Source organism: Pleurodeles waltl, chromosome 4_2 (genome assembly GCF_031143425.1).
Source record: "Pleurodeles waltl isolate 20211129_DDA chromosome 4_2, aPleWal1.hap1.20221129, whole genome shotgun sequence".
In the NCBI taxonomy this organism is placed as follows: Eukaryota; Metazoa; Chordata; class Amphibia; order Caudata; family Salamandridae; genus Pleurodeles; species Pleurodeles waltl.
Genome location: NC_090443.1, coordinates 386,725,185 through 386,746,872, shown reverse-complemented (window position 1 = coordinate 386,746,872; position 21,688 = coordinate 386,725,185). Strand labels below are relative to the sequence as shown.

Sequence of the window (21,688 nt, the reverse complement as noted above, 5' to 3'; positions counted from 1 at the left end):
CAACGGTTTTCCATCTTATTGATCCTATGGGAGTTTGCTGCTTTTCTCTTAGATCTTAAGCCCTCCGTACCCCGGTGGCACTGTTGTATTGTAATGTTGCACACTAAAGTTGCGCATCCATTACAATCTTCCACCATTTGATATCAAGTTTAGTTGATGGCATGTGCAAGTGTGCTTTCAGAATGCTGCTTTTGTGTTGGGTACGAGTTCATATTAAAACTTTTCTATGCTATTGTTGTGTAATTAGGGGCTATAAGTGGCCTACACTTGTACCATACTTTTTGTGCATCTGGACTTTGCTTGCTTTTGTGGAACCCCCCCCCCCCTCCTCTTTGTGCTTTGTCTTTCACTATTAACAGTTTGTGGGTGTGTAGTGGGTGCATCTTTTCACTGTGGTTACATGGCCTATTTGAATTATTTTGTAACTTGTGAAGCCTCTGTGACACTTAATGAAATGCCCTCAATCTTCACTTTTGTTTTCTCCTGGATGGCAGTTGTCCCCGTACCCTAGGTTACGAGAGGAGAGCGAACGAATTGTCACTACGCACATCCGAGAGCGAGAAGGGAAAACCAAGGACCAGGTATGATACCTGTACAGAATTGTTTTTTGTTTTGCTGTGGCTTAACCTCAATAGATATAATGCTACATAAGTTTTTGCAGCGCAGGGGTGAATAGATAATGATGGAGTCAGTACAAATTCTCAGGACCTGCTGATTTTAAGTCATTTCACTTTTGGCTAAACCGGCTTACCAAATTAGACGTTTAAACAAAGAAGGGCAACCTAGTATCAAAGAGGCCTTGTTCACGATTGTAAAGAGGAAACAACAATGGTTCCACTTTTGCATGAATTAAAGTAAAAGTTTAAGTGAATGTGTTTAAGCCCAACAAAGAAAGATTTCCGTTGTCTGAATAATCACATGATGGGTCCATAGGATATGGATACCAAATATGTGTACACACATATATTGACAACAACTGTGTGTGTGTGTGTGTGTGTTCATAGCATGTGTGACTGTAGATACACATGCTCAGCATACTCCTGCCATCTAGTGTTTTGCCCAGAAATTTGCTTTGTTTTTATTCAAAGAAGTTTGCATCACAAGACCTCTTATGAGTGACCCACTGCCCGGTTCTGGAATGCATCAGCACAATGACTTCACTTCATATTGTTTTCTTTCACCGTAAAGCTCAGACATTGAGTATTCTGCTCTGAACTCAAAGCCGAAGACCAACTGAATTACCTACTTATAGTTCCGTTTGGGGTTAAGCAGCTCCCTCTTCCATCCTAACAACTTAAATGATGATTTTTTTTATCAAAGAAATTTGATATTGGCATAGACTTCTCACATCGGACTTACTTCATTGTGCTGCGGTCTCGACTTCCTGTTTCCAATACTAGGACTGATTAGGTTTTCTTCTTGAATGCATATACATCTCTGCCTCTCCCTCAAGCACATGAATTCAGCCTCTGATGCCTGCCTAGCATTTCATTGCAAGAAGGCTCCCACGCAAGAAAAGTGGGCACACTCTAAGATGCAGGGCTTAGAGCTATTGGAGACACCCAACATCTTTGGCATCAGAGATGCAGAGGAGGAACAGGCTCGCATATCCCACATCTCCATGGGGGCAGGAGTGGAAAGTAGTAGAGGCCTGTTTCTTGGAAACCTCTGATGCCAAGGTAGGGATCAAGTTCTTGAGCAGGCACCAGCTTTGGGGTCGAAGACCAACGTTTCATAACACGCAGCAACTGCACCTCCAGCTTAGTCTAAAGCCCCTAAGCACACAGCTGCTGAAGCAGAGCACTGCTAGACAGCCTCAGTGTCTCCACACTAGTTACATGAAAGTGCTGGTCATCATAGGGAAAGTAGTATTGTAAATGACAGCCATGTTCTACATCTGGAAGCAAGTAGAATCCACACCCCCCCCCCCCCCCCCCACCAATACTACCCCCAAACTCTCTCAGCTGGCCCAGGTGATGTGTTGGCAACTCACCAAAATAATAACCTGTTAGGGGAGTGTCTACCAGTCGGGTGCCAAACAAGTTTGTGACCCTACTCAGAAGGACACATCAACAGGTCCTTGACAAATATGTCCAACACCGGTGGACTCCCACTATAGACCTGTTTGCCTCTTCCGACACCACAAAATGCTAAAACTGTCACCGGATACCGACACCTGCAATCCATGAGCAATGCACTGTGGATGAGCTGGTCAGGGATATTTGCTTATGCTGTTCCACCTCTTCCCTTCATCCCCTATATGGTGAGGAAGATGAGGCAGGTGTGCATGGCTCTAATCTTAGTTGCACCAATTTGGGAAAGGCAGCCCCGGATTATCCCTACTTCTGGACCTGTCAGTCTTCCTGAGAAGCTTCCAATCAGGCCACTCTTTCTCGCTCAATATCTGGCCAATCTCAGTCACTGAGATTCCAAACCCACTCGGTCTTCATTTGGCACCTGAGTACCCAGAACTTTGCTACTTTAACCTCCTACAGGAATACATAGCTATTTTGCGAGGGGTTAGGAAACCCAATACTGGTGCTTGCTACAAAGTTAAATGGAAAAGGTTTATGCAGTACTGTCTTTCTAAACAGCTGTGCAGGAGAATACGTTTACCTTATATGTGTTTACAAAGCAAGCTTAGATTATTCTTCCATACACCCTACACCTATCTGGAGTTGCAGCATACCTTCAAATCAGACAGCAATAATGTATTTTCATGGTACCTGTCATTAAAGCTTTTACAAAAGGGTTAATGTAAGAAATTGGGTTAGGAGTTGCAAAGGATATGAGTCCTCCACAAGTAATATGTCCACACATTTGTCTCCTTACTGGAAACCAAGTACCCCACTGTAGCACTTGATACTCCCTGGGTAGCGAAGCAGAGCAGTGCAAGGCCTACTCAGGGGAGGTAGTATGGGCTAGCAATCCCAATTTGCCGACTCACAACACCAACAAACAAATTATTCCCAAGTCAGTGATTTTTCTTTCTAAAACGAACAATACTTTTATTACACCAGCAGTTCTAAATACTACACATTAATTTACAAATAAATATCAGGGAGATGAAGATACTTTTGGTGATACCCTTACTTCACGCAATCACCCATAATCACCTTTCACCCCTCACCTATACCGGATGTAAGGGTTATAATTTTAAGTAAGGCAGGCCTGCTGGCTTTGTCAAGGTGTCACCACCTCCAGTATATAAGGTAGGCATAGTGGCCTTGTCAGGGGGTTAACAACTCTATAAAACAGCAATCACATGTTAGGATTCACCAAAAACAATGTGATAATTATTCAAATGCAATCATTTTAAATGTAAAATTTGTCAATAAAGCATTTTCAGTTTTAAATCACATGTATCAGTCTTTCTTGTGCATTGCTGATGCTATGCAATCAGCTACAGGAGCAACCATTAGGGATCCCTGCATTCTAGAACGAAGGAGTAAAAGCTCCTACTCCATGAGTGCTCTAAATGAATTTGATCTTGCAGGGCGGTGGGGGGGATTGGTGTTGTATTCTCAGTGCCCCTTAAAAGTTAGGATTTTATTTTTCTAAATGACCTCCGGTGGCTGCTGTGCTCCCTGAAGCCCCTCCTTGAAGCACTACAATGATCAGAAAATATGCAATAAGAAGCCAATGAAGGGCATTCTGAGGCACCCCAGGCCTTGAGCAATAAATAATATAGCAGTGACTTTTTGCCTTGGGGCACAGAGGCTTTCTGTAAATATGCAGCCTTGCACCACAGTGTTTACTTTAAATTTAGGTGCACCTGTCCCATCTGGGATACACCCATCCTTAATTACTCATTGCAGGCCTCAAAGCTCCCACAACCCCTCTGGCTCCCAGTGCACCTCCCAGGGTGGATCTGGTGTTGGCACTATTCTTCCTTACTCCCACCAGGCAGGACCAGCCTTCCATCTTGCTCCTGCCTGTAGCGGAGGTGGCTTAGTTTAGCACCATGCCTGCATTGAGCAGGGGAAGGTAGCAGTAAAGCTGACTCGAAGCACCTCTACCTCACCCATCCCAGACAGGGAGACTGACAACTCGGTTGTCCAAGGCTTGCCCTGTTCGATCTTGCACTGCCCCCGGAGAAATGGGGTCCTCCAAGGGCAGTCCTGAAGGGGTGTGCAAAGCATGCCTGCTCCCCTAAACATTAAATTAAATACAGATGCCGTGACCCTTGGGCTCCAGCCCAACCCAAGAATAATCATTGAAGATAGGGCAGAGTTCCATGAGCTAGTTCCTCTGTTTCAGAGTCAAAGATCAAACCTTTACAATAGCATAACCCAGTTCCTAGTGGGCTGATTTTATTAATCTGTGGCTTGCTTAGCTCCTTGTGGTAAGTTATAGCCTCTCTGTCTCTAAAAGGGCATGCTTGCTGGGAGTATGGATTTCTGGATCTCTCCACCAGTGTTTTCCTCTCTGGGCTCCAGGCTTTTTGGAAGGTTACTCGGATGGGCAGTGGAGTCCAGGTTTTCACCCAACATGTCCTCAGGGGACCTAAGAGGGGGCAGCTCCACTGGCCCTGTAAAGACCAATCTCGTTCTGGGGATCAGGACTAGATGGGTCTCTACAGGGCGTGGGGCACTGCCCCGCTCTTAATCCATCCTTCAAGGCATTAGGTGGCTCCTCTTTCCAGTTCCCCACAGTTGTCACCTCGCAGGTCCACAATCTTCTGCCCTGTTCAAAGCCTTGTGCAAGGGTTTATTGGTGGGGGTGGGAAGTTGTAGATGTCATGCACCCTCTGGCCAGTCCTAGGATGCCACATCATCCCTCCACACCTGTCCCAACTCTTCTGCACAGCATTCTGAGACACTCCAGTATGGCACTGTCAAGTGTCTCTGAAGAGCTTCCTGGGGGCCTCAGCTACACCTCTAGCTGACTTCACTGCCAGCTTCCTGCCCACTTAACCTTCAAAGGGAAGCCCCTCCTGTGTTGGCTCTAGATATCTGGGCTCCCTCCTTTGCTTATTGGGCCTGGCCTGACCCAGCCCAGGTGCAGTGTGACAGCTAAGTATCAGATGCAGATTTTCCCCCATGCCCCTTGCTTCTCCCAGTAACTGGGTCATTGACAGATAGTTGCTCCTTTTGTGTGGGGAGGCCTTTGTTCCCTCTCCTGGGGAGCAGAGTAATCAGCCTGGCCGAACTGGTGGGACATAGATCTACAATCCTGATTTATGCCTGAGAAACATCAAGTTCTGGATGTCACATAAGATGTAGTTGTGGTGTTTTTGGAACTTTTAACTTGAAACTAGGCATGCAGGTTTTATTCCAGTTTGAAACCTCGCTGAACTGTGTAGGGCTAAGTAGAGGAAAACTGCACTTTAAGACACATTTCACTTATGTATATTACAGTGAAAGCATTTCAGTTTTTCCTCTAAACCCTGCTGCCTTATCTGTGAATGCCCACTAATAAATTAAGGCGTATCACAGGTCAGCACCTAGCCTTAAGTGTCCCTTCTGCGGCAGGCTACCTGTGCACAATTAATGGGTTTTGCATGGTGGTAGTCTCACAAGCGCAGTCTACACGTATGTTCATGTGTAACAAGCCCTGTGCCCTTTACCCTTGCTGCCCCGCAGCACCTTATCTTGAAAGGTAAGTACTGTTGGTAAACACGCTCAGACCAATTACTGAGAGTCAAGTAGTGAGACTCACCCACAGTACAAGTCCGAAAACCGGATAACCAAAGGCAAGAAATCTTGGTGGACTAAATGGGTAGAACCTATTTGTAGCAGTTATAAATTATAATCCTTCCAAAGGTAAGACCAGTACCTGTAGGGAACCTAAATGTAGTGCTCACATAGTTTATGGGCCCTTCTTTCGAGGCTCTGCACTCATATACCCTACATTTATTGTCTTGAAAGTAGGCCTTCCCATAATGATTACTATACTCAGACATACTAATGAGCTCCAATCTCTTAAAGTACATGAACCACACGTGCAGGTACACAGAGATAGGGTAGTTCTGTACACTAGCCCTAAATTACTGTATGAGGTGTTTTTTTCATTTCGCATCAACCAAACTATTGAGCTAGCTGTTTTCCCCTCACATCCACACAGTAACTGAAAGGGTGCTTTTGCACTGTGGATGTTAAAGGAGTGCTAATGTAGGAACTAAACCATTCAGAAAGTCTGATAAACTTTCTAAAGACTTTGCCAACCCCTCATATAGATATGGTATTTCCAAAGCTAGAAGTGCTAGGTGGAGAGTAAACTATATTCAAACATGCTGTGCTAAAGTCAAGTGCACTGTACTTCAGCTGACAAAAGCACATTCTGTACTTAAAAGATTTCCCACACTAGACTTTTTAGGTAATATCCCTCTCCTAGATATCTATAAGGCTGCTACTTGGTCAGCATCACACACCTTAACCAAGCACTACTGTGTAGACATATTAGAATGCCAACAAGTTCTATTTGGATAAGTGGTATTAAGGACACTTTTACAAAGGTGCAACTGCTACCTAGTCACCGCTTTGGAGAGGGATTGTTTCACATTCTATGGAGAGCATGTATATCTACAGCCATATATGGTACAAACAGAAAACATTATGTTTGAGGCATGTTTGGTTGTAGATATACATGCTGTGCATACTCCTGCCATCTAGTGCTGCTCCCGGATGTGTGCAAGTTGTTGTTCTTCAAAGAAGTCTTTCAAGTCATGGGGTGCTGTGACTCCTCTTCTTGGTGATAATGTGCATAGTAATTGAAGCCATTGTTAGATTGTTTTCTTTCCAATGTTGGGTTTGTACGTGTGTTCAGTTTCATGTGAACCAAAAGGCCCATTGAGGTGCGCCTTTCGGTTCACATGTCTGTATTGTACTTTAATCAAGTCTCCCGTAATTTCCGTCTCGGGTTAATGTTCGATTACTTCACTCAAGCGGGTTGTGGTTGTACCACAGCTCCTTCTGGGCCTCGCTCTTCGGGCCTAATCCTGTCTGTCATGTCTCTACCCTACCATGCCTCAACTGTGATGGAATGGGTGCCATTTCGGTATTGTCCTCACTGCCACATGAAATAGTCTCCAACCGATCTCCATCAGATCTGCAATCTGTGCCTGTTGCCAGAACACAAGGTTGCCTGTTCCGCTCTTGCTACTTCCATGCCAAGAAGACTTTGTGACCGTCTCACTCGCCGACTTGAGATGTCGTGTAGAGGTGGAGATTGACACCCCAAACCTCTTCAGTCCTGAAGAAGTTTGGGGGGGGTGTTGTCAACACCCACAACCGTTTGGGGTGGATAAAGAGGCTTACCCTCCTCCGCTGAAGAAAGCTTTGGATCTTACCTAGGGATCTAGGGCCTTCTGCCAGCCCAGATGCCCATGAAGTACGGCACACCTCTCTCCCCCTCGCCTTCAATCCTCGCAGTCTTCAGCCAAAGGGCGCTCAGCCACTTATGAGCACCAGAGACAAGATGTCCCACCACTGTTGCCTTAGGGAATACCGAGCCCCTACTGATAACTTCAGAAGCCCTGTCCATCTCTTATCTCTATGTTAAAGAAGCTTTTGAGACCGACCACTTCGGCATCAGCTACCCAGGCCGAGCCTATCCTCTGTACCAACCATGTCCTCCTATGAGTTGACCAGAACCTCCGCACTGAAACCGAAGGCAGCCTTGGCATCAAAGACTTCAACGCTGACCAGCAGGTTTGACACTGGCACAGTCAAGCTGATTGTCCATAAGCTGCAGAGCTAGCTCAGTTCAAGGCAGAAACCGCAGAAACATCTAGTTATCCGTCCCCTCACACTGGCCGCATGCTTATCCACCCTTCAGGCCCTGCTGCTCCACCCTCAAATTCCAGCTGTCCTTCGAGGAGGCCTTAAATATTCAGAGTCCATCAAAACAACATAAGAAAGCAGATAAAGATACCAGTGCCTTACCTCAGGCACCTCCATCCTTTTGCCTTGTTCCTTAGCCTCACCTTTCCCCCTCCCCACCAGCTTTTGCAGGGGACCACCTTGACATCGCACTTCAAGGGACTCCTCTCTCTGACATGGGTAGAGGCGGGGAGGCACATTTAATACTACTCTGCAGGGTGACCCATGAGACTCCTATGAAGAGCCACTGGCGGGACAGACCTTGACCTTTACCCTCCCTACCCCTACCCCTCCCCTCAAGATGATTCCACATCTTCTCAGGAACTCAGAGAAAGGGCCACCTCCTTTCATAAGGTAGAACTCCACACAGAGCCTTTGAAGGAGAACTTCCTCTTTGAAACACTCCACCACTCACCGCTCTACTCAGTACCTCCCGATGCTCAAGGGAATGTTATGTTACACTCTTGACGTTTTTAAAGACCCTGTCCGAGCTAGGGTCATAACACCTAGGGTGGGTAAAAAATATGAAACCTCCATCTATACTTGCGGTCAGCTCCCGCCCGGCTCAATAGTAATCACTACTGCCTGTAAGCAAGCCAACTCCCAGGTCAGCGGGGATACCCTGCCACCAGAGGAGGAAAGCAAACTCATAGATGCGACAGGGAAGCAGGTAATTCCACAAGCGAGCAACCACTGGTGCATAGCTAATTCTGTCTTAGGATATAAAAAGAGGACAAGCTTTAACACTTTTGTTTTGGGGTAGAGGGAGATTCTAGTGGGCATAGCAGACCCACCCGGCTTCCCATCTCTGGCTTTAAGCCAGAAGATCAGCAGAACTTGCTGAACATGCTTTTTTTAATGGTGAGCCTCTCTTTGGTCCACAAGTGGGCTAAGTCTTTGAAAAAAGATACGTAAACAGCCAAAGCAATGGGGACTCTGCAGATATTCCCTCCTCATGTTTCTTTCACCGCACCCGTTACCGTGGAGGTTCAAAGGCTAACTCCTATGAAGCAACCGCATCTTATCGGTGTACCCAGGGCCCTGTACACAGGGCCAGCAATCCACTCCCAGGGGTTATTTTAGAAGGTCCATTAAAGGCAACCATTCCAGAGGCAGAGACCAGGATAGCTCCCAAAAAGGAGCTATACCCTCTACACCCTGACTTGCCCCTTCTTTCCCCTGACCGCACAACACCAGTTGTGGGGCACTTACAGGAGTTCTTCCCTACATGGCAAACCATCACCTCAGACCACTGGGTGTTAGATATTATTCAACATGGTTATTGTCTCGAGCTCACTTCCACGCCTCCCACCATTCCACCTTGCAAATAAACAGTCACTGGAACACCAAAGGATCCTCACGGAGAAGGTCACAGCCATACTCCTTAAAGGGCTGGTATAACCCGTTCCATGTCATCAGCAAGGCTTGGCAGTGTACTCACTGTACTTCCTAATAACCTAAACGACTGGTTCCTCAGGCCCATCATGGACCTCAGGCCCCCTAAACTAATGCATCCTGCCAGAGCATTTTCACATGGTGATCCTTCAGGTTGCCATTCCGCTTCTCCAGAAAGGCGACTTTATGGCTGTGCTCAACCTGAATGATTCCTATTTCCATATACCAGTACATCCGGCTCATCGCCAGTATCTCAGATTTGTGATCAACAGAAGGCATTATCAGTTCAAAGTGCTCCCCATTGAAAGGTTGTCCACATTTTCCCATATCTGGACGATTGGCTTATCAAAATTGCAAGCAGTGTCGCGAACACACAAAGGTCACAGTAGACCTGCTTCATCGCTTAGGGTTTACCATCAAGACCACAGAGTCCCACCTCCAACCCCTCCAAATCCAGCTCTGTCTAGGGTTGTTCTCAATTCAGAGCTAGGCATATCCTATCCAGATCTTGCAAGGATCCAGTCCTTTCAGGCACCACTCCCTTTGTTACAACCAAATCAACAACTTGCAGTCAGAACAATCATGCTCCTCCTAAGCATGATGGTCACCTGCATTGCAATAGACAAATTCATCAGGGATGTTTACCTACGCTTTTTCTCCTTTCCTTTTTATTCCATTTGTGATTTTTGGCGTTTGCAGACGTCCCTCATGCTCATCCTGGTGGCACCCACAAGGGGCCACCTGCCACGGTTCAGGACTCTGCTTGATCTCTCACTGTTTCCACCCAAAAGGCTCCCCAACAAGCCAGACCTTCACATGCAGAACCATGGAGAAATCAGGCACCCAGATCCCTCAACCTTGTGATCCGGCTCCTATGGTCATAGAATTTGGATACCTTAATCTTCCACCTGAATGCATGAGTATTCACAAGGATGCATGCAGACCTGCCACCTGTGCCTGCTACGTGGCCAGGTGGAAGAGATTTGTCTGCTTCTGTCACTCAAAAGATATTGACCCATTGAAAGCCACAGTACTTACTCACTTCACCTGCAGGTTTCTGGGCCAGCCTTTACCTCTATACAATTATATCTAGCTGCCTACCTTCAAAATATAAAACCCATCTCTCTCTTCAGGACACCGGTCATTGAAACTTTCATGAAGGGTCTCAAAAGGGTCATTCCTCCCTGGATTCCATCAGCACCCTCATGGAATCTCAACATTGTACTCATACGACTCATGGGGTCCTCCGTTTAAGCCCCCCATATCTGCCCCTTCCATTCCTCTCTTGAAAGGTGGCATTTCTAGTTGGCATCACCCCACTCAGGTGTGTCAGTGAGCTTCAGGCATTAACCCTGGAAGAACTTTACAAGTACATAGGGGTAGGGTTGACCTCTTCACCAACCCCAGATTCCTCCCTAAGGTAGTGTCTCACTTTCACATTAATCAGTCCATTGACCTTCCTGTTTTTTTAAACAACCTCATTTAGTTGTGGGACGGGCTCGCCATATTTTGGATGTAAAACGAGCCCTCATGCACTTTGTTCATAGAGCCAGACCATTTATAAAGACACAACAATGTTTTGTTATTTTCTCTGCACCCCACAAAGGGAAGGCTCAGTCCAAGTTAGGAATTGCCAAATGGATAGTTAAATGCCTCTAAACAGACTTAGCTAAAGCCAATAACTCTAGCCACCTCCATCAGAGCACATTCTATTTGGAAGAACGGGGCTTATATTGTCTTCCTGTGAACATGCTTATAACTAATATATGCAAAGCAGTTACCTGGTCCAATCCACACACTTTTATAAAAACTCTAATGTGTGGATGTCCTAGCCCGCCAACAAGCTAAAGTTGGTCAGGCAATTCTTCATACACTCTTTCAATCTTCAGCAACTCCCACAGCCACTGCTTTTTGGGGGGACTGCTTTACAGTATATGCACATCATGTGCATCTAGAGCCACACATGCCTCAAATGGATAATTTTGCATACCCTGTAAGCATCTGTTCTGGCATGTCGTGCTGTAGATTCACACGCACCCAGCCTCCTCCACGAACACCTCTGGCTGTTGCAGTTTTTTAATATCTTTTTTTCCTCTTATGCATGGATATCTTTTTATATATTGCTTTGCTTCACATTCCATCCTCATCCGCGGTGCCAGAAAGCAATCTAACAATGGACTTGATTCCCATGTGCATTATCACCAAGAAGAGGAACAGCACCTTGATACTCAAAAGACTTCTTCAAAGTTAAACAACTTGTGCATATCAAGGCCCGGCCCTAGATAACAGTAGGAGTATGCACAGCATGTGCATCTACAGCACTACATGCCATAAACAGATGCTTTGTAGCATATAGATTCACCAGCAGGGTTAAAGCCTGCAGGTTTCTTCCCAGTGTTGGCGGTCTCCCTGTGGCCTGTTACTGGACTCGTACCGATGCCGGTACATATTTGTACTCTAACTGGAGATCCACGTCCATTTATGCCACCCTGACACGCTAGAGAATGATCCCATACTGATGCAGATGTCAGATCCCGAACAGACATTGGCCTGAGCTCTGCCGATGTTCGTGCTACAAAATCTGGAAGAAAAAAAACAACCCATCACCATGCAGCTGGACTGTAGTCCTATGGCTCTGCCATGTCACAAATACCAGCACTCTATCCATTTTCTTTTTGGTTTTGAGTCGATCCTCTGCTAGAATATTATGCACTCTAAGGTGTTGATGGTGATGAGTGTTTGTGCCCCCTCCCCCACTCACCCAGAGGATGCCTTATACCTAGATTTATTGAACACTAGCGGGCTTGATACCTCTCCGGAGACAGAGCTTGACTTATCACAGTGGCCACCATTGGACTAGTGCCTCATTTGCCCTGGTGGCTAGGAGAGCAGCTGAGGCTCTAGAATTCTGAATTCAGTCAGAGTTAGCAACCTTTGAGTCTATACTACCTTTTAATGATGCCCTGACAGGTACACTATTGGCTACTTGGTCGAAATCATGTTCTTGCCTACCCATAAATAGGCAGGTGACCAGGCATGCCAGGTATTTTCTCTCCAAGCAAGAACGTTTGGTAGGAGGTGCATTCTGGTTGGAACGGAACACAGGACTCCCATAGGCCTTCCTGCTTCTTCCTCTCCTGCCTGAAGTTCGGAGGACTATATTGAACTAACTGGGCCTAAGTCATCGTAGTGGCCCCAGATTGGGCTAGAAGAGTGTGGTACTGGGAACTCTAGGACATGGGCATCTGTCCCCCCCACTAGACTGTCACTTCACAAGGAACTCCTGTCTCAGCAGTAAGGCGTGGAGAGTGTGCGGTGGCAGTTGACTTGGTTTGATTTGGTACCTGAAATGGTAAATATCAATGTTGTACCCAGGCATAATTACACAAAACACAATTATGCTGGGTGTTGGCGCAAATTTGTAAGCTGGGGTGGTGTTCGCTACACGGACGCCTTACATGTGAAGCATTTGGACATTCTTTTCTTTGTTTTGTCTTTGGTCCAGCAGGGCCTTGCAATGGGCCCTATACATGACTATTAGGTGGCCCTTTTGGCCTTACCATGTTTGACAAACCAACAGTCCAAGGTCAGATCACCTGTTGTGATGAGGTTTATAGAAGGTATGACCTGTTTCCACCAAAGCAATTTGTGGTGCAACAGTGGGACTTTAACTTGAGCTTGAAGACTGTTTTCCTCATTGTATTTATGTCTCCTTGTTGTGCGACTAAACTTTGAGCCTTTTCATTGCGATTATCCTACACCTACTTTTTCCTAGGCAAATTGGTGCTGAGGGCTTGGGCGGCTTCTTACCAAAGGTATGACTCTTTCACATTGAAATATACAAAAAAGAATTTCATCTTCTGGTAATCACTCGGGCCGCATCCCAGTGCTTCGTTATTTTGACACCATGCCATCTTAATTTGGACTAAACTATATGCAAAGCAGTCTTAACCCTGTTCCAATGGTGACAATCTATCTCAAACTACCAGGCCCGGTCCTCCCTGATCCGGAACACAAGCTACCCATGACCAATTTTGCTTTCACTTTTTCTGATCTGTCGTATAGCTTGGTTCCTGGGGTGCAGTGTGCACAGGACCCACGTCGGGGCATACTATGCCCACTTAGGGTGTCACACTGAAGTATACAAAAAAGTGATCGAGTAATTGAGTACATACACACAATACATTACAATACCAACCACATGCTGTGCACGGCCAAAGGCCATATGTGGTGTGGGGGTTGGGTGCAGGCCGCCTGTAGCCATGCCCTGCACCTAAACCTTCATGGACTGCTATCTTCCTGTCTAGAACGGCCTTAGGCAAATGTGTCGCCTGGGAGTGTGTGCAGGGCCTGGCAGCTGCTCCCAACACCTCAGCCAGGTCCTGCTCCCACACTTGAATGGGTAGCCAACCCTGGGCACGGCTTTTGGCTGTGTGTGATGGGTTGTGTGCAGGGCCTGTGTCCTGGCACTGCACCCAGTCCCCTGTGGGCAGCCAACCTTCCCTATTTCTTCAGTGTTGCTGGTCCATGGTTCAGCCGCAGAATCGCATGAGCTGCTCTGACAACTGCGGCAGATCTGTAATTAATTTGCACCTCAAATAACAAACTTGTGCCCTCCCCATGCAAGCTGATCACTCCACATACAGCATCATTGATGGCATCTTCTATGCCATCATTGATATTATCACTGCAACAATTGCAATGAAATTATTGATTAGAAAACTTTGCATGGCGGCGGCGCAAGTTCTGGTTACCTTAGGGCGTGAGTAATAGTTACTTGAGTTAACCGTAGCTTTAACTGCTGAATTTCTTGTTTTGCGCGAGTAAATTCAGAACCTAACTCTCTCTCTCGCATATATATATATGTTCGATGGCATGTGTAGCTGCAGATACACATGCTGTGCATTATCCTGCCATCTAGTGTTGGGCTCGGAGTGTTACAAGTTGTTTTTCTTCGAATAAGTCTTTTCGAGTCACGAGACCGAGGGACTCCTCCCTTTCGGCTCCATTGCGCATGGGCGTCGACTCCATCTTAGATTGTTTTCTTTCCGCCATCGGGTTCGGACGTGTTCCTCTACGCTCTGTGTTTCGGTTTGGAAAAGATAGTTATCCATCGGAAAATTCGACGGTATTGTTTGCACTCGGTACCGGGTTAATGCTACCACATCGACACCGAAGAAAGAAAAGTTCCGGCAGCCCTTTGGTGTTTCCACGCCTCGGCGGGGCCTGGTCGGCCCTACTGTGTCCATCTTCAACGCTCATGGACCGGACCCCCTTCCGCTTCTGCCCCAACTGCCATGCAAAGTATCCTTATATAGACCAACACTTGGTCTGTTATCTGTGTTTGTCCCCCGAACACAACAAGGATACGTGCGAGGCCTGTCGGGCATTTCGATCCAAGAAGACACTGCAGGATCGAAGAGCTTGAAGACTCCAGATGGCGTCGACACCGGCCGGACACACAGACGTCGAAGAAGAGACATTCGCCATTAGAGATTCGGACTCGGACGAGTCAGAGAGTGAGCAGCCAAAGACGCAGCAAACCGTGAGTAAACCAGCCCCGGCAAAAACTCACTCGAAAATCATGAAGGCCCAGGGGACGCCACCGCCAACAGGCCATGGCTTTACCCGAAAACACGGTGACCAAACATCGGCACTGAAAAAGGCCTCCCAGCAGCCGAAGACATCCGACTCCGGTCGAGATACCGGCTACGAACAGACTCGGCACCGAGATACCGTTCCAAACAGACACGGCACCGAGAGTTCGGCACACCGAAAATCAAAAAGGTTCCCTCGGAGCCGAAAAAGACTGTCGAAAAAATGTAGGTACCGAAACATTCTTCCTCTGAGCCGAAACAAAGCTCCTATACAGAGGAACAAGGCCTTTCCATACATTTACAAGGCCACAGATTAGAACAAGAGCTGGGCATGGGAGAGCCTGACCACACACAAAGAAGGCTCCATATCCAAAAGGACACGGGGAAAATTAGCACTCTTCCTCCAATCAAAATGAAAAGGAAGCTCGCATTCCAAGAGGTGGAAGTGCAGCCAAAGGCAAAAGTGGCAAAAGAGAAAACTCCACCACAATTTTCGCCACAACAATCACCAATACATTTGCCACATCTGTCCCTGGTAGCAACACCCCCAATGATGCAGTCACCAACGCACACAGGGATGAGTCAAGATGACCCGGATGCATGGGATTTGTATGACACACTGGTCTCTGACAATAGTCCCGAATGCTACCCGGCAAGATCTTCACCACCTGAAGACAGTACTGCTTAAATGCAAGTGGTTTCCAGGGCAGCTGCATTTCATAATGTTGCATTGCATGCAGAGCCCATAGAAGATGACTTCTTGTTCAACACCCTGTCATCTACACACAGCCAAAACCAAAGCTTGCCAATGCTTCCAGGCATGTTAAAACACGTTAAACAGGTGTTTCAAGACCTAGTCAAAGGAAGAGCCATCACGCCTAGGGTGGAGAAGAAATATAAACCTCCCCCTACTGACCCTGTGTACATCACACAACAGTTAACTCCAGATTCAGTGGTAGTAGGAGCAGCCTGAAAAAGGGCAAACTCACAAACTTCTGGAGACGCACCACCACCTGACAAAGAAAGTCGGAAATTCGATGCAGCAGGCAAAAGGGTGGCAGCACAAGCAGCCAATCAATGGCAAATTGCCAATTCTCAGCAAGATTCAACAGGGCACATTGGGATGAAATGCAACATCTCATTCAACACCTTCCCAAAGAGTTCCAGAAATGTCCCCAACAGGTTGTCGAGGAAGGCCAAAGTATCTCCAACAACCAAAAAAGGTCGGCCATGGACTCAGCAGACAAGGCGGCCAGAACAGTAAACACGGCGGTAACCATTCGGAGACACGCATGGCTACGAAACTCCGGATTTAAGCCCGAAATTCAGCAAGCAGTGCTAAATATGCCATTCAATGAACAACAACTATTTGGGCCGGAGGTGGATACAGCGATAGACAAACTAAAGAAAGACACTGACACGGCCAAAGCCATGGGAGCGCTCTACTCCCCACAGAGCAGAGGCACTTTTAGGAAGCCACACTTTAGAGGGGGGTTCCGGGCCCAGACCACAGAGCCTTCCACCTCATAAGTCAGACCCACATATCAGGGCCAATATCAGAGAGGAGGTTTTCGAAGACAATATAGGGGTGGACAGTTCCCTAAAACAAGAGGGAAATTCCAGAGCCCAAAAACCCCACAAACTAAACAGTGACTTCAACGTCACAAAACCCCCACCACACAACACCAGTGGGGGGGGGGGGGGACTCACAGATTATTACCACAACTGGGAACACATAACTACGGACGTGTGGGTCCTAGCCATTATCCAACATGGTTATTGCATAGAATTCCTACATTTGCCACCAGATGTGCCTCCAAGAGCACACAACATGTACAAACAACCCTTGGATCTGTTACAGCTAGAAGTCCAAGCATTGTTACAAAAAGAAGCAATAGAACTAGTACCCAACCATCAAAAAGGAAAGGGTGTTTACTCCCTGTATTTCCTAATCCCAAAAAGGACAAAACACTGAGACCCATATTAGACCTCAGAACACTAAATCTTTACATCAAATCATATCACTTTCACATGGTCACACTTCAAGACGTCATTCCCTTGCTCAAACAACAGGACTACATGTCAACATTAGATCTCAAGGATGCTTATTTCCACATACCCATACATCCTTCCCACAGGAAATACTTGAGGTTTGTAATCCAAGGCGTGCATTACCAATTCAAAGTGTTACCGTTCGGCAAAATAACAGCCCCAAGAGTATTCACAAAATGCCTTGCAGTAGTAGGTGCTCACATCAGGAGGCAGCACATACACGTATTTCCTTACTTAGACGATTGGTTAATAAAAACCAGCACTCAGCAACTGTGTCTTCTACACACAAAATACGTCATACAAACCCTTCACAAACTAGGGTTCTCTATAAACTACCAAAAATCACATCTACAACTGTGTCAAATACAACAGTACTTAGGAGCAACAATCAACACACAAAAAGGGATTGCCACTCCAAGTCCACAAAGGGTACAAGCCTTCCAAAATGTAATACTAAACATGCACCCAAACCAACACTATCAAGTGAGGTTTGTAATGAAACTCCTAGGCATGATGTCTTCATGCATAGCCATTGTCCCAAACGCAAGACTACACATGCGTCCCTTACAACAATGTCTAGCAACACAATGGACACAAGCACAGGGTCAACTTCAAGATCTAGTGTTGATAGACCGCCAAACACACTCCTCTCTTCAATGGTGGAATCCTATAAATTTAAACCAAGGGCGGCCATTCCAAGACCCAGTGCCTCAATATGTGATCACAACAGATGCTTCCATGAAAGGGTGGGGAGCACACCTCAACCAGCACAGTATACAGGGACAATGGGACATTCAACAAAGGCAACTGCATATAAATAATCTAGAGCTCTTAGCAGTGTTTCTAGCATTGAAAGCATTTCAACCGCTAAAAGCCCACAAACACATTCTTGTCAAAACAGACAACATGACAACAATGTATTACCTAAACAAACAGGGAGGGACACACTCATCTCAACTGTGTCTCTTAGCACAAAGGATTTGGCATTGGGCGATTCACAATCACATTCGCCTAATAGCACAGTACATCCCAGGGATTCAAAACCAGTTAGCCGACAATCTCAGTCAAGATCACCAACAAACACACGAATGGGAAATTCATCCCCAGATACTACAAACTTACTTTCTACACTGGGGAATACCAGAAATAGACCTATTCGAAACAAAAGAAAACTCAAAATGCCAAAACTTCGCATCCAGGTATCCACACCCTCAGTCCAAGGTCAATGCGTTATGGATGAGTTGGTCAGGGATATTTGCCTACGCTTTTCCCCCTCTCCCACTCCTTCCTTATCTTGTAAACAAATTGAGTCAAAACAGACTAATACTGATAGCACCAACCTGGGCTCGCCAACCATGGTACACAACACTACTAGACCTGTCAGTAGTACCTCATATCAAACTACCAAACAGACCAGATCTGTTAACACAACACAAACAACAGATCAGACATCCAAATCCAGCATCGTTGAATCTAGCAATTTGGCTCCTGAAATCCTAGAATTCGGGCACTTAGACCTCACACAGGAATGTATGGAGGTCATAAAACAAGCTAGAAAACCTACCACTAGACACTGCTATGCAAATAAGTGGAAAAGATTTGTTTATTACTGCCATAATAATCAAATTCAACCTTTACACGCATCTGCAAAAGAAATAGTAGGATACTTACTACATTTGCAAAAATCTAACCTAGCTTTCTCTTCCATTAAAATACATCTTACGGCAATTTCTGCTTACCTACAAATTACGCACTCAATTTCATTGTTTAGGATACCAGTCATAAAGGCGTTTATGGAAGGCCTAAAGAGAATTATACCACCAAGAACACCACCAGTTCCTTCATGGAACCTCAACATTGTCCTTACACGACTCATGGGACCACCTTTTGAGCCCATGCACTCTTGTGAAATGCAATACTTAACGTGGAAAGTTGCATTTTTAATTGCCATCACATCTCTAAGAAGAGTGAGTGAGATTCAAGCATTTACCATTCAAGAACCATTTATTCAAATACACAAATATAGAGTTGTTCTACGGACCAATCCTAAATTTTTACCAAAAGTAATTTCACCGTTCCACCTAAATCAAACGGTAGAATTACCAGTGTTCTTTCCACAACCAGATTCTGTAGCCGAAAGAGCACTACATACATTAGACATCAAAAGAGCACTAATGTACTACATTGACAGAACAAAACTAATTCGAAAGACAAAACAATTATTTGTCGCCTTTCAAAAACCTCATACAGGAAATCCAATTTCAAAACAAGGCATTGCTAGATGGATAGTTAGGTGCATTCAAACCTGCTATCTTAAAGCTAAAAGAGAACTGCCTATTACACCAAAGGCACAGTCAACCAGAAAGAAAGGTGCTACCATAGCCTTTCTAGGAAATATTCCAATGAACAAAATATGTAAGGCAGCAACATGGTCTACGCCTCATACATTTACCAAGCACTACTGTGTAGATGTGTTAACTGCACAACAAGCAACAGTAGGTCAAGCTGTATTAAGAACATTATTTCAAACTACTTCAACTCCTACAGGCTGAACCACCGCTTTTGGGGAGATAACTGCTTACTAGTCTGTGCACAGCATGTGTATCTGCAGCTACACATGCCATCGAACGGAAAATGTCACTTACCCAGTGTACATCTGTTCGTGGCATTAGTCGCTGCAGATTCACATGCGCCCACCCGCCTCCCCGGGAGCCTGTAGCCATTTAGAAGTAGATCTTAAACATTTGTACATTTGTAAATATATTACTTTAAACTTTATTATGTACATACGCATTCACTCCATTGCATGAGCACTATTACTAGCATACACAACTCCTACCTCACCCTCTGCGGGCAAAACAATCTAAGATGGAGTCGACGCCCATGCGCAATGGACTCGAAATGGGAGGAGTCCCTCGGTCTCGTGACTCGAAAAGACTTCTTCGAAGAAAAACAACTTGTAACACTCCGAGCCCAACACCAGATGGCGGACTGTGCACAGCATGTGAATCTGCAGCGACTAATGCCACGAACAGATGTACACTGGGTAAGTGACATTTTCCATATATATGTGTATGCATATGTATGTATGTATGTATATGTATGTATGTATATATATATATATATATATATGTTCAATGTCATGTGTAGCTGCAGATAGACATGCTGTGCATTAGTCCGCCATCTAGTGTTGGGCTCGGAGTGTTACAAGTTGTTTTTCTTCAAAGCAGTCTTTTTTTGAGTCACGGGATCGAGTGACTCCTCCTCTTCGGTTCCATTGTGCATGGGCATCGACTCCATTGTTAGATAGTTTTCTTTCCGCCGTCGGGTTCGGACGTGTTTCCTTCTCGCTCTGAGATTTCGATTTGGAAAACTTAAAACATTTTCATTTCAACGGTATCGTATCGATCGGGTTAATAATCTTCCATCGACACAGCAGTACCGTCGGGAAACAACTTTGTTCGCCCTTCGGGGCACGTGCTCCCAACTCTGGCCTAGTAGGGCCGACCGCGAAGAGAGCCTCATGGATCGGACTCCATTCCGATTTTGCCCAAGGTGCCACGCGAAGTACCCATATACACACCAGCATCCGTTTGCAACCTCTGCCTTTCTCCAGACCATTGGGAGGAAAATTATGAGGCCTGTCGATCCTTCCGATCGAAAAAGACTTTAAGAGACAGAAGAGCAAGAAGGCTCAAAATGGTGTCTAAAACGGAGAACATTTCGACGTAGAAGAAGAAGAATTAATGCAGACAGCAGTCTCAGTCCGACATTTGGAGTCGGAACAGGAATCGGAGGAAGACAGACCAGTCACAGCCAGACAACATGTGAGTACGTCTGCCCCTGCACCCTCACAAAATTAAAAACAAAAGGCCTTGAGTACGCCACTGCCGGAAGGCCATGGCTTGGCCTGAAAAAAAGACGGTCGGTGACCGACCGCCCACCATCCCACCCCCCAGTTCGCACCGAAAAAGGCCACTCCTCCGAAAACCTCTGAAACAACTAAAGGCTCTGTTTCAGACTCCGGTGAGCACCAATTTTCGGAGTCGAAAATAAGAAAACCAGTTTCGGAGCCAAAACCTTCCTCGTCCTCATCTTTTTCGATCCCGAAAAAACACGCTTCGGAGCCGAAAAAGCCAACATATACAGAGGCACATGGACTTTCGAAAAGACCTAAAGAAAGCCACCAAACCTCTGAAGAGGAGTTAGAGGTACAACCAATACTGGAAATTATCGATGAAAGGCAATCCAGGATCCACATCCATAAAGAAACAGGGCACCTCCTTTAAAAACAAAGAGGAAGCTAGCATTTCAGGAGGAATTGGACACTATGCAGCCTTCAGCTAAAGTGCCAAAAACAGAAGGAGAAACCACCACCTCCTCGGTCTTCTCCTCCTTATTATCCTCCTCATCTCCACACCCACCTACCTCTTCTCCCACCAGCACTACACCAATGCATTCACCCACTCATTCATATGATTCATAACAGGACACTATGGATCCATGGGAACTGTATGACCCTGATCCCATCCCAAGCAATGATCCAGACAGCTACCCCTCTAAACCATCACCTCCCGAGGATAGTACTTTATATAACCAAGTCATAGGTAGGGCTGCAGCCCATCCTGGAGTTACCATGCATACAGAACCACTAGAAGAGGATTTTTTATTCAACACTTTATCCTCAACTCATTCTAGGTACCAATGCTCCAAGGCATGGTAAAACATGCAGATCAGATTTCTAAGGAACCAGTAAAGGCACGCATTAAAACACCTAGAATAGAAAAGAAATACAAACCTTCACCATCTGACCCTGATTAT

At 45.9% G+C, this 21,688-nt stretch overlaps 1 protein-coding gene across 4 annotated transcripts in view; it reads left to right on the top strand.

Annotated features, from left to right (window-relative positions):
- DNM2 (dynamin 2) overlaps positions 1-21,688 on the top strand; it is a 658,491-nt gene that overhangs the window by 280,290 nt on the left and 356,513 nt on the right. For all 4 annotated transcript variants that reach the window (XM_069231533.1, XM_069231530.1, XM_069231531.1 and 1 more), the window contains exon 11: positions 495-581. In XM_069231533.1, the coding sequence (XP_069087634.1) occupies positions 495-581 (87 nt within the window). The remainder of the gene's footprint in view (positions 1-494; positions 582-21,688) is intronic.